This window comes from Postia placenta, assembly GCF_002117355.1.
Source record: "Postia placenta MAD-698-R-SB12 unplaced genomic scaffold POSPLAscaffold_1, whole genome shotgun sequence".
Lineage (NCBI taxonomy): Eukaryota > Fungi > Basidiomycota > Agaricomycetes > Polyporales > Adustoporiaceae > Rhodonia > Rhodonia placenta.
The window spans coordinates 1,485,506-1,497,954 of NW_020169832.1; the positions used below are offsets into that span (position 1 = coordinate 1,485,506).

At 57.5% G+C, this 12,449-nt stretch overlaps 5 protein-coding genes across 5 annotated transcripts; 3 read left to right on the forward strand and 2 right to left on the reverse strand.

Moving 5' to 3' along the window:
- Positions 1–908: 908 nt before the first annotated feature.
- POSPLADRAFT_1042524 (hypothetical protein) lies at positions 909–2,365 on the reverse strand (the record flags this gene model as incomplete). The annotated part of the gene is made up of 8 exons (XM_024478124.1): positions 909–1,186; positions 1,238–1,320; positions 1,372–1,394; positions 1,448–1,632; positions 1,687–1,737; positions 1,798–2,067; positions 2,125–2,181; positions 2,302–2,365. The coding sequence occupies 8 exons, from the start codon at positions 2,363–2,365 to the stop codon at positions 909–911; spliced, it is 1,011 nt and encodes a 336-aa protein (XP_024344074.1).
- A 539-nt stretch (positions 2,366–2,904) lies between these two features.
- POSPLADRAFT_1042525 (hypothetical protein) lies at positions 2,905–4,504 on the forward strand (the record flags this gene model as incomplete). Its single annotated transcript, XM_024478125.1, has 6 exons — positions 2,905–3,056; positions 3,123–3,153; positions 3,208–3,461; positions 3,518–4,088; positions 4,333–4,374; positions 4,439–4,504. The coding sequence occupies 6 exons, from the start codon at positions 2,905–2,907 to the stop codon at positions 4,502–4,504; spliced, it is 1,116 nt and encodes a 371-aa protein (XP_024344075.1).
- A 406-nt stretch (positions 4,505–4,910) lies between these two features.
- Positions 4,911–7,462, forward strand: POSPLADRAFT_1051432 (hypothetical protein; the record flags this gene model as incomplete). Its single annotated transcript, XM_024480166.1, has 4 exons — positions 4,911–5,288; positions 5,342–5,722; positions 5,781–6,973; positions 7,027–7,462. The coding sequence occupies 4 exons, from the start codon at positions 4,911–4,913 to the stop codon at positions 7,460–7,462; spliced, it is 2,388 nt and encodes a 795-aa protein (XP_024344076.1).
- Positions 7,463–8,116: 654 nt separating this feature from the next.
- POSPLADRAFT_1030385 (hypothetical protein) lies at positions 8,117–9,375 on the forward strand (the record flags this gene model as incomplete). Its single annotated transcript, XM_024476724.1, has 2 exons — positions 8,117–8,482; positions 8,539–9,375. The coding sequence occupies 2 exons, from the start codon at positions 8,117–8,119 to the stop codon at positions 9,373–9,375; spliced, it is 1,203 nt and encodes a 400-aa protein (XP_024344077.1).
- Positions 9,376–10,927: 1,552 nt separating this feature from the next.
- On the reverse strand, positions 10,928–12,440 carry POSPLADRAFT_1128329 (hypothetical protein; the record flags this gene model as incomplete). The annotated part of the gene is made up of 4 exons (XM_024483728.1): positions 10,928–11,059; positions 11,116–11,198; positions 11,249–12,016; positions 12,320–12,440. Coding segments are annotated over 4 exons (1,104 nt in total), but the record flags the coding sequence as incomplete, so codon positions are not given.
- Positions 12,441–12,449: the final 9 nt, after the last annotated feature.

Below are 12,449 nucleotides of genomic sequence, written 5' to 3' on the forward strand. Positions count from 1 at the left end.
CCTTGTTGGTCCGTGGATTTAACAGAAGCAGGGCCTCAGTGCTTCTAAGCGGTATTCGAGACTGGTGCTGCGTATCCAGGCGACGCAAAAATCCATCACGGACGGAATGGTACGGTACCTCTCCGGGTCTTCAGGTATTGTGCGATCTAACAAGCTAATAGCGGGTCCAAATATGAATTCGATGAATACAGGAACACCAAGACACCCAAAGCCGTTCCCTGCATGTCCAAGTGCTTCGCGACATCGCGTTCAACATGCATGTGCAGCTGGCAGTATGACAAAATATCACGGTGATAATAGACGTGATGGTAGGATCGTCCGCGTTCTGCTTCAACGGCTTGGTCGAGGCATACAGGATTGCTCCTGGGTGAGCTTGTCGTGTAGAATGGAACTTACAATACATATCTTACGAACACGTTTGAGGCGCAGGATACCAGAAGCTGAATTGGAAAAGTAGAGACATGTACTGGGCAAATCGAGAGTAGCACACAACACATCGGCAACCTCAACCCAGTCATCGCTGCATGATTCTCCGGAAAGCATGAACGTTGTGCCTAGCGCTTCACCTGCCTTCGTCTTGTACACGACGTCGAAGGTGACATTCCGTAGGAATACGGCATCTTGTTATGACTGGTTTGTAGAAGAGGCACTGGATTAAACTTCAGTTGCTTTCTCCCTGGCAAGCCAATCCCGATGAGAAACTCACATAAGACAGTATCCGAATGTGAAAAGCAATTGAAGTTGAAATGGTACGCAGCAGGCAGAAACGAAATCAGGAAATCGCCAGGCGTGTCCGCGTCGCATCTCATTGAACCAGTGCGACGCCGACGCGTCCAAGGTTGCCCGCTGCTTACTAGCATACAACGTGCAGATATCAGATTGTTGCTTACATACAGCATTACTCTCTGCTACTTCTCGGCCAGTTCATGCAGCCCGAACAACTCAATCGTGTTCTTCCATGCCTTCTCCGTCACCTTCTCGAGCGGTACGCCTTCGTTCAATCGATGGACCACCCAGGCCACGCCTCCAACCGCACTTGGCTCATTTCGGCCTTTGACAGGCCGTCCGTATACGAACGATTCAGGTTTCATCGCTTGCGGGAAGTACAGCGCGCGCAGGTTGGCAGGTAGCTGAGACAGATGCGGGTTTGACGCATGCGTGGATGTCATCGAGCACCATGGCGCGTCTGGAAGGCCACCTGAGAAGCCATCAGAGATACATACATCATTATGCGCACCTGTTTCAAACATGATCTTCTCTGGGCGTATTGCCTTTGCCGCTGTGAGATTGTCTGCTGTTTTCATCCCGCAGCCATTGACGCTGGTAACGGAGTTGAAAACCTACAAAAGGGACGCATTGGATGCGACACACCTTATATGAAAGCCCATATCCATCTATTCAATCTTTCAGTAACTTCCCATACAAAGGTTGCACCCTTCGCACTCACAAGTTCTACCACTTCCTCGGTCGTCCCTGTGAAACTGTGGACTACCCCGCCGTTCGCGCCAACGTTCCTCCCTCCGTTCTCTCCGAAGCCTTCTTCACGCAGTATTCTCACAAAATCTGCATGCGCCGCACGAGAATGAAGGAACAGTGGCAAGTGATACTTTTTGGCCAATGTCAATTGAGAACCTTCCAGCGTAATGTGAGATCAAGAGGCATACCCGTCTCTCGAGGCGTACTCACGGAAATGGCGTTTCTGCACCTCTGGGGATGCGAAGTGGGTTCTATCGTAATCTAGAAAGAAGAGGTCATGGATCAGAGCCATGCCAGGGCGTGCGGTGCATGAATACAAACCTAGTCCGCATTCCCCTACGGCAACAACCCTTCCCTTGCCCTTCATGTTCTCCCCGATGAGACGGTCTAGCGCGGCAAGATAGGCCTCTGGCCCGCCCTTGAACTGATCAAATTGTTTGGAACGCGTGGGATGACAGCCGACTGTAGCATAGAAGTCGTGCTGCTTTGCGAGCTCCAAGGCTTCCCTAGATTCATGCAGACTGCCGCCAGTCAATATCATAGATCTCACGCCCGCTGCGCGTGAGCGTTCCAGCACCGCTTCTAGGTCATCTGTGGGTAGCTATTGTATCATAGCTTGGGACTTTTTAAGAGACGGGACATGCGCACCATCGTGTTTCTTTCTCCCATGGTGAAATCCTCGAAACACAGGATCGGTGAGGTTGACTGGATCGACCTCGATCATCGAAAATCAGGGTATCCACAACCTCAAGAGCAACTCACCACCAATATCTAAGTGCGCGTAGGCATCTCAGCAGCAGACAATGATGTACAATCGGTACGGACCGATGAATCTGAAGTTGCCCTTGACTTCCCCCGTGGGCTTAGCAGCAACGACAGTGACAGGCATGCTGAGTGGCTTAGTCTCGGAACGTGAGGATATTGCACGACTCAGTGGTCTTGGGGATAGAATCTCAGTACGTCCTTTATGAATCGCTAGCCTTGTCGCAACCGCCGCTCTGAAAGCAGTGTTCATGGGCTCGGCGTCTCACGCTTCCCCGCATTCGTGATCGCGTGCTGAACTTTCCACCCGTTGCGCTCAGCTGGCCACAGGTTTGCAGCATATAGAGACCTCGTCTAGCTTGGCAGGATGCAAGTCTCTTGCAAATATTTCATGCCCCCGGTATGAAGCTCGTGTTACCCGTCTGGGACTATTAGCGTCCAGTGACCGTATCACATGGGAACGACCGGCATAGCTGTGGGGAGGATCAGGCGGACCCAACAACATCCCGCCCTGCACGTTCTCAGCCAGCTCACTTTGTCCGACGCTGGCTTCTCGAGCTTTCCTCGCACAAAAGGCTATCATCAACTGTCTGCAGCCCACCCCTGTCCACCCCTGTCCATCCCTTGATCTACATCCCGAGCTTGCCATCTCACCAATTCGACAAAATGGCTATGGAACGTGTCAAGCAGCTTGTATCACACATGTCACCGGGATCGTCGAAGGGCGTTGCTGCGCTGGAGCGTAAGAGCCCGGACGATGTGGTCATCACGCTGGCCATCCGGTCGCCCCTTTGCAAAGCCAAGGGCGGAGGATTCATGTACACCAGGCGAGTCGCACTGAGTTCCCCGCCGTCGTCATATAGCTGAAGTGAGAGCTCGTTCAGAACGGATGAACTCATGCTCGAGATGTTCAAGGTGAGACAGATGAAATTAAGCTCGCGATGTATTCATCTTAACTCGCATACATAGCAAGCAATCGCGCAGTCAGGGATAGACCCCGCGCTGGTTGGGGACATCACGGTGGGCAATGTCCTCTCTCCAGGGGCATTGTACGAGGCCCGTGTTGCGGCACTGGCGGCGGGCTTCCCTGAGACGGTGCCCGTGCAAACTGTCAACCGCTTCTGCTCGTCGGGCCTGATGGCTGTCACCGACATTGCGAACAAGGTCCGCGTTGGGCAGATTGAGGTTGGACTGGCAATTGGGATCGAGAGCATGTCGCAGAAGTACGTACCTCAACTGCGCAGGCGTCGCGGTCGTGAAGGCTCACGGAGCTTTGAAGTGAGGACAAGGGAGCCCCTACGATCAGTGACTCAATTAAGGCCAACCCTACTGCATGCGACTGCGCCATGCCGATGGGCTGGACCTCCGAGAATGTCGCTGGTGATTTCCATATCAACCGTGAAGACATGGACGAGTGGGCCACCCTATCATTCCAGCGTGCCGAACACGCGGACAGGTCTGGCTACTTCAAAAACGAAATTGTACCAATCACTGCCTATGAGAAGCCAGATGAGACTGGGAAGCGTGCCGTGAAGGTTGTGTCGAAAGATGACGGTATTCGTTATGGGACGACCAAAGATAAACTGCTTAAGGTCAGGGCTGCATTCCCGCAATGGAAGCCCTCGCAGACCACTGGGGGGAATGCGAGTCAAATCACCGACGGTGCAGCCGCAGTGTTGATCATGACCCGACGGAAAGCGGAAGAGCTAGGCCTCAGGGTGCTTGCCAAACATATTGCAACCGCTGTTGCAGGGGTTCCTCCGCGCGTCATGGGCATCGGTCCGACTTATGCGATTCCGATGGTCCTGGAGCATGTCGGCATAACTCAAGACGATGTAGACATTTTTGAAGTAAGCGTGTGATCGTGGAGCGGTTTGAACTTCTCTGACTCGTGTTTATCATTTCTAGATCAATGAGGCGTTTGCATCCATGATGGTTTACTGTGTGCGGAAGCTCGGCCTGAACCCTGACAAGGTCAACGTAAACGGGGGTGCTATTGCGCTCGGTCATCCGTTAGATAAGTACAAGCTCCTGTCACTGACAGACCCGCACTAATTTCTCTTGTGATATCAACGCGCTACCGGCGCGCGCCAGGTCGCGACTGGGCTGAACGAGCTAGCCAGACGGAATGGCAAGGTGCGTCAAGGCCCATGACATGCCTGTGTCTAGCCTGAACTGAGCTTGGCCTATGCCTATTCAGATTCTGGTGACATCGATGTGCATCGGGACGGGTATGGGTGCTGCTGCTGTCTTTGTGCGGGACTGAGGGGGGCGGCTGTTTGTGGCCGCAGTGTATCCGGACATCTGTTCTGGCTGTATGCTCCGGAAAGTCACACGGCGAGGAGTGGGCATGTTTGTACATGATTCTGTATGAAGTCATTTCGTGATAGGATTCAGGAAGTGCAGGAGGGCGGTTGCCAGTGGGCGCCGGATCACGGTCTACTTAGCGTGTCTTGGAAACGGCGCAAGTGCGACAGTCAAAAAATAGCTAGGGCGTGACTTGCCGCTGGAGCCGAGGATCTTGGTGTGAGCCCGCGTCGAGGGCGTTGTTCGGTCTTATACCAGCACCAGCATCTTGAGCGTTCCGCCCTGCATCCCGCCTTCTCCTCCCCCTCTTCCAGCAGTCCTGCTGCTCGTCCTTCCTTTGTCTTCTATTCTCCAGGCCTAGTGCCATGTCTTACGGCTACTCTCAGCCCGCAGGCAGCGCCCAGCATCTGCCCCCTGGCGGTAACTCCCCGTATGGGTCGGGCGACCCATACTACAATGAATCCTCGGGCTACATCTCCCCTGCTCAGGGTACTCCAAAGAAGGGGGTGAGCAACTGGATAAAGATTGGTATTCCCATTCTGGTCGCCGTGATCATTGCTGCCGTCGTTGGCGGCGTCCTGGGCAGCCGGTCCCACCACAATTCCTCGGCGTCTTCTGCAGCTGCCCAGGCTTCCCCGACAGGAGCCGCTGCGGCAAGCCAGGCTGCGAGTATTAAGGAGGATATTGGCGTCTTTGCGACTGGCACGAACAGCCTGTACATGATGCCCCTTTACCCTTCGACTGTGAGTTTTCCGCCCGTCGGAATTTGGTTTGGCGCCTGAATTGCGTTTCGCAGACCAATACAGCAGCCTACACTACCCCCACAATCGAGCCACAAGCAAACGGCGTCAGCTGGCCAGTAGACCCCTGGACGCCCTCCAACCCATCCCCGACCAACGTCCGTCCAGACCGCCCGCGTATAATCGCGCCATCCTACAAATGGCAAGCTCTGCCAGACCTCATCCCGAAGGAGCCCTACCTTAAATACTGGAACGACACTATTTTTGGCAATGCGACCGACTATTACAATCTTCCCGTTGTCGCCTATTACTTGGACAGCGGTAATGGTATTCTCGATATCGCCCGTCAAATCAAGATGAGAATCAAGGCATTTTCGTATGTGTACCGTATGACCAACGACACCAAGTGGGCAGACCGCGCATTCAAGGAACTTGCGGTGAGTAGCGCGCATATCTCCGTATTCGAAGTGATTTACATGACACCTGTCACGTCAGAATGCTGCTGGTAACGGCACGAATTCATTCGGCCCGAACACCTCCGAGAAATGGAATCCTACCCATTTCCTGGACACTGCCGAGTTGACCGCGGCGTTTGCCATTGCGTACGATTGGATGTACGATGCGTGGACTCCCCTGCAGAAAGAGCAGATCGTTTGGACCATGAGCTATTATGGTTTGCAGAACGGTGTCATTGGTTACAGCAACAGTAACGGTCTGTATTACGGATGGTGGACCGAGGACACGCAGGGCAATTGGAACTGCGTTTGTAACGGCGGTCTTACCATGGGTGCATTGGCTATCATTGGCGACGACACCACCGGTCTCGCCGAGCAGATCCTGAACCTCACCATCCCGAATGCGATCATTAACTGCGCGCAGGCCGTGTCTTCCGATGGTACTTGGCAGGAGACTCCCAACTATTGGTATTTCGGTGTTACTGGCAACGCCGAGATGATCTCGTCGCTGATTACCGCCACTGGCTCCGACTATGACCTGTTGACGACGAACCCGGGCTTCGAGTACACAGGCAAGTTCCACATGCACGTTACCGGCCCCGGAACGATGTTCGAGTGGGGCGACAACGGTGTCAACCTGTACTCGACCACCGCGAACCCCCTGTTGTTCTACGGCGAGCAGTACAACCACCCCGAGTACATGCTCTTCCAGCGTGACCAACACGATGCCCCGGAGCCATGGAGCATGTTCTGGTATAACCCCGCCGTTTCAGGTGCTTTCTGGGACGGCACGCCACTCGACGGGTTCTTCGACAACCACACGGACGCATGGGGTTCGATGCGCAGTAGTTGGACAGATGAGAACGCGCTGTTCACCGCGATCAAGGCGGGTACGCTGCAGGGCCATCAGACGCACAACGATCTCGACTGCGGTGATTTTGTCCTCGACGCGCTCGGCACGCGATGGGCGGGCGAGCTCGGCGACGAGAACTACCTCGTGACTGGCTACTTCAGTAACGACTCGCAGACGAGTGACCGGTGGTTGTACTACCGCAAGCGCACGGAGGGCCAGAACACTATCCTAGTGAATGGACAAAACCAGCTTGTGACCGCTCAGCCGACGGTCGACTTCGGGACGGACAATATCACGCAGGGCTCGAGCACGGTGTTTACAGCCCCCGCAAACTCAACAGCGTTCTTCACAGCGGACCTTACAAGTGCCTACGAGAGCGTGTACGTACCGGTGTTTATTTGTGCTGTTGAAACCGCTCACGCATGCTCGACAGGACGTCGTTTGAGCGTGGACTGCGTATGATCAATGGCCGAAAGCAGGTACTTCTGCAGGACGATATCACAACGACTGAACCGTTTATGTGGCGCATGCACACCAATGCCACCGTCACTGTCAACTCGGACGGCAAGGGAGCGACGCTGCAAATCGGGAATGAGAAGATGGAGTTGTTGGTGATTAGCCCCTCGAGTGGCTTCACGATCACGACCGGCGATGCGGTGCCTCTGTCCACAGACCCTCCGCTTCCTGCCGGGCAGGCCGACCTTCCGAACCCCGGTGTTACGGTCATCATGATCAACTTCGAAACAGCCGGCACCTACAGTTTGCAGGTGCTGTTCAACCCGCAGTGGGACGGGATGTCGTCGAGCGACTTTGTGACACCACCGAGCGTGCCTGTCAAGTCCTGGACGCTGACAAGCCACAATTCATGATAGATGGGATACTGCCATTACTACTTACAGATGGATAGTTGACAGCTTTATTTCTATTTTCGTTATTGTAGTGGTTTCCGATTAGGCGTCGCTGCCGAGGTTATACCCGAGCCATTACCCATAAAATGAGCATTGACTTGGCGGGAGCGACCGCAGTGTATTGTAATACGAACGTGGTTGTCGATCGAATGAATGGTGGCCATCGAGTTGCCAGCGAGTGCAGACGCTGAAGCTGGTCGTGTTTGGGCGTGGTTGTTTGGTCGCGAGGGAGAGACAGCCCCGCAACCGCCGGTGCTGGTACTTGTTGCTTCCTCCTGTCGAACAGTGTCCGCCTGCCGACGACCGTGTCCTTCTTATCTCTCCTTTCTCCTACACTCCTTCAAAGTCCCAACGCCCGTCGACGGCTCTGCCCGCTGCTTGTAAAGTACGCCCCCCTTCTCTGCCTTTCTTCGGCCCCCGTTTGCTCTTCATTTCTCGTCCTTTCCCACCGGCTGGGCCTCTTGTCTGCTGCACCTGTGTTTCCGTCGTGCGTGCCGCGGACTTAATTCTCATTCTCTGCGCCCTCACTCTTTGTGCGCTGCGGCTGACGGTTCTGCTCCCCTGCCAGCCATAGTCAACCCGTTTACGCGTCGTCCGGCCAGACATCGATACATCATGTTCGCCTCAAAACCCAGGAAGGTCACCCTCACGCTCCTTTGCCTCGTCATCGCCCTCGCTCTCGCCTCGGTGTCCGAGGCGAACGACTTCACCCTCCAGCGCCGCGACCACAATGAGGTCGGGCGCATGCTCAGGAAACGCGCACCCGATTTCCTTGGTATAGGTGGTCTCGGTAACGATCCTCCCACAGGCAGTACTAGTGCTGGTGGTGCCGCAAGCACGGCTGCGAGCGACGCCGTGTCCAGCTCCACTGCTGCTGCTGCCTCCTCGACCGCAGCAGCTTCGTCCACTGGGGGTGCGAAGTCCTCGTCTGCCTCAAGCGCCTCCAGCGCTACCTCGTCCGCTGCTTCGGCTACCTCGTCCGTGAGTAATTTTTCGAGCCTTGTACTGCTGCGGCTGATCTCGACTTTGAATCCCAGGCCGCTGCTACGTCGAGCGGGACCAGCACCTCACCGTCCTCTTCCTCGGCGGCTAGCTCTACCTCCTCCTCTGCGAAGACTTCGTCAGCGACCTCTGCGTCGACTGGCACCTCCTCGTCTCCCTCCGCCACCTCCACACCCCCTGCTCAAACCTCTGCCGACAATAACGCGGCTAACACACAAGCCACGGATACTCCAACTGATACCCAAGGCGCTACTTCCAATACACCCGTCGGCGGCTCTACCCAAACGGTCTTCACGTCTGCGACCCCGACTTCGTCAGCCGCGGCGAATGCTGTCCAAGCTGCAAGCGCGTCCAAGATCACTCGTAACACTCTGATCATTATCGTTGTCATCGCTTCCACCGTCGGCCTTGTCGCTGTTAGCTGGACGCTCTTCCGCAAGTGGAAGCTCCGCCCCTCGTCGCACTTCGACGACCGCATGCAGCCCATCGACTGGCAGCCCACCAACGACCAAGACGACGGTCTGCCCAGGCACCGCCGCGAGGGCTCGGGCGCCTCACACGGTTCATTCCACTCTGGCACCGGGCATATCGAGAACTCCGGTTACGGCGCTACTTCGGAGAACGGCCATGGATCCCCGCTCAACCCCATCCCGGACCACGACTTCACGGCGGGCGCCACGGGTCTTGCACCCGTGGGCGGGTATGCCGACCTCCAGCGCGGCCCGAGCCCGCAGCCGCAGATGGGCGAGCTCGCGCGCGGGCCCAGCGTGGCGCGCCCGAACTACGACACGTACGGTATGCCGCTGCACCACCAGGGCGGCTACGACCCGTACGCGTACGAGTACAACGGCGCGAACGTGACGCGCTACTGAGCGTCGCGCGGTGCGTGACAATGCGCGCGTGCAGTGCAGAACGGAATCAGCTTACGATGTGCCATCGCTGCTGGGTTGTGTATGGATACGAAACGAAGTGCGCTTACCACGATACCTTACTTATCGCCTCCTTTGTCTGGCTTGGAGTTGATCTATTAGGCCCGTTCTCTTCTCCTTGCTGCTGCTTTCTGACTTCTTGTTCCCGTACACGTTGCCCGGAGAATACAGTGCTTGGTGTTCTCCCACATGCCGCTGGACGCTTCATCTTCTGTGTTCGTGCCTGCCGTCTGCCTTTGTGCCTCCTGTTCCGGTGTCGCATCTCGTCTGCCATCCGTTCTCTTGATGAGGCTGCGTCCTGGAGGCGCGGTGGCGTGCGCTCGGCCGTTGTCCTTTCCTCGAAGTTATTACGTCCTATACCTTTAGTCTCTTTGCTGTCGTTCTCTGTGCATACTTCATGATATTCTCAACGTTCGCTCGCCTACTAGATCAGATGAATTGTGATCTCCATTGTCGTCGCATACGATATACATGTGGTAGAGGTGTCTGGCCACCCGAACAATGCTCACGCTGTCGATGTGAACGCTCAGTGTATGCAAGCATCTATCACCGTCCGCCCACTACGCCCGCATCATCAGTCAGGCGGTGCCATTTCTCCTCCAGTAAGAAGCCAAGGATCCACAGGGAGATAATGGGCACTTGGCAGGAGAGGATCATCAGAGAGACCTTGTGTCGCTGCCATCTATCAATCATTGCCCTTCGTCCTCAATCGTCACAGAGTTTTCGTCCAGCGCGAGCGCGGCGAACCGTCCGGACACCGCCTTGACAGGCACTCTCCGCTCCACCTCCTCGCGCTCTGCGTCGGTGTCAGTGCCAGAGCTCGCGTCGCTCTCGGACTCGGGCTCCTCCTCGCCGATCGTCGGATGCTCCGCGTCGGAGGCGTCCCCGCCCTCGTCCCCGTCTTCATCTTCATCCCCGCGCTCGGACAGCTCGTCTGCGTCCCAGTCGGACTCGGCATCCGCATCGGCGCGCGGGATCCAGATACCCGCGTCGGGCTCGGCGCCCTGGTGCGCGCGCACGGTCTGCGCGTCCGTGCCGGGCGGCCAGAACGCCCAGCGGAGCCTGCCCTCCGCGAGCGCGCGCAGGACTGTGTACACCATGTGAGCAACGCGTGTGTCAAACGGATGAGAGCAGCGGGGGGGGGAGGTCAGGGAAGGAGAGCACAACGCACCGGCATTCCCCGCGCGGTTCACGTCCGGCCAGCCGGTCCTGGCGGTGACCCAGCCCTTCTTGAGCGCGTATGCGGTGAGCACGTCCATCGCGGTCCACGTGCGCGCGCCGCCGGGCGCGTCCGGCGCGGAGTCGTGGCGCGGGGCCATTCCCGCGCGCCAGGTGCGCTTGTCCGGCGGGGGCGCGTCCGCGAGGGCGGGGTGCGTGAGGCCCAGGACGCGCTCGAGGGGGAGGAGCTGCGCGGCCTGGTGGATGCAGAGCGGGATCGCGGACACGCGGGAGATGGGGAGGATCCCGCTGAGGACCTGGACATGGGTAGGTGAGATCAGCGGAGGAGATACGGACGTGTGGCGGGACGCACCTGGATCTCCATGGGCACGAAGTTGGGCATCACGAGCCCGGGGCAGTCGACGAGGCGCACCTCGGGTGTCCAGAACAGCGTTTGGAAGTGTTTTGTCTGCGCGAAATCCGTCAATGATGAGTGGCAGGCATGTGGCATTCGTGGACGCGAACCTTTCCCGGGGTCTTTGATGCCTTCACCTTGTGCGTGCCGAACAGCGCATTGAGTAGAGATGATTTTCCGACGTTAGGCTGGCCTGTGTAGAATTCAATTTAGCTGCGAGGCATGGCCTGTGTCAGCACGTACCGATGAGCCCGATCGTGAGGAACTCAGGGTCCTCGTCATTCTCCTCGTGCTTGCCCTCTGTCCCCTCCTCTTCGTCAGGAGCATCCCGGTGCGAGCGCGGAGCCGCAGCGCCGCTCACGACACTACCCGCCTGCCCATCCGTTGCGTGGAGCACCTGCTCCCAGTCCACTTCGCGGCGCACGCGCGGGTTCCATTCCCACTCCCTCTCCGCATCGTCCTGGACGTCCCCCCGGGGCTGCAGCAGCTCGGCGTGCGCGTCGCGCAGGGCGCTCACAAGGGTCTCGCGGAACGCGCGTGGGAGGCGCGGCGCGGACGTGCCCTTGCCCTTGCCCGCCTCCGCGTCCTCCGGCTCGCCGTGCGCGTAGGCCTCGGCCTGCACGACGCGCACGCCGGGGAAGCGCGCGTGGAGGAAGCGCGCCCACGCGTCGGCGCGCGCGGGGCCGGCGATGTCGACCTTGGTGAGGACGAGGATCGTGCGGATGGGCGCGGTCGCGAGGTGCGCGGCGAGCGCGGGCGGGTAGTGGAGGAGCGGGCAGCGCGCGTCGAGGAGGACGAGGAGGATCTGGCTGATTTCGGTGACGCGCCAGCTGTGTGGTCGGGGGTTGGTTAGCGGATGGGCGGCACGGTAGAGTTGTTGGAAAGGCAAAACTGCGCCCAACCGCGCCAGCCGCGGCGATTGGCGCGCACCACTTGGCGCAGCGACAGCGAATGGCGATTGCTGGCGCAACTCGGAAGGGTCAGGCATAGTCCAGACTCTGAGCACATTATCTGAGGTAAAGTCTCTCACGCAACCCAGCATTAGCTGCCTCCCCTATACTCAAGCTATCAACAAACTTGAGTACGCAGGCGAACATGACCTATATTCTCTGATCGACGAAAAAATCCAGGTCTATGACCCAGATCAACTTAATAATGTTCGGAAGGGCATTGTACCCTCAGCGAGGCGGAGGAAGCTGGGATACACAACGACAAGGAGAAAGCTCCGGGGAAGTGGGATCTGAGGTCACTGCTATCATCTCGATCTGTAGTTGCACTGTGGAACCTTTCTCGCCTCCGAGCATGAAGACATACCATTCGCCAGTTGCGCCACTCTTGCCAGCAATCGCCATGGGCTTCTGCCAGACCCCGCGCCGCGCCGGCAATTGGCGAATGCCTGAGCCAGTTTTGCACACGACACGACGACATCGGAGGATCAGCGAGT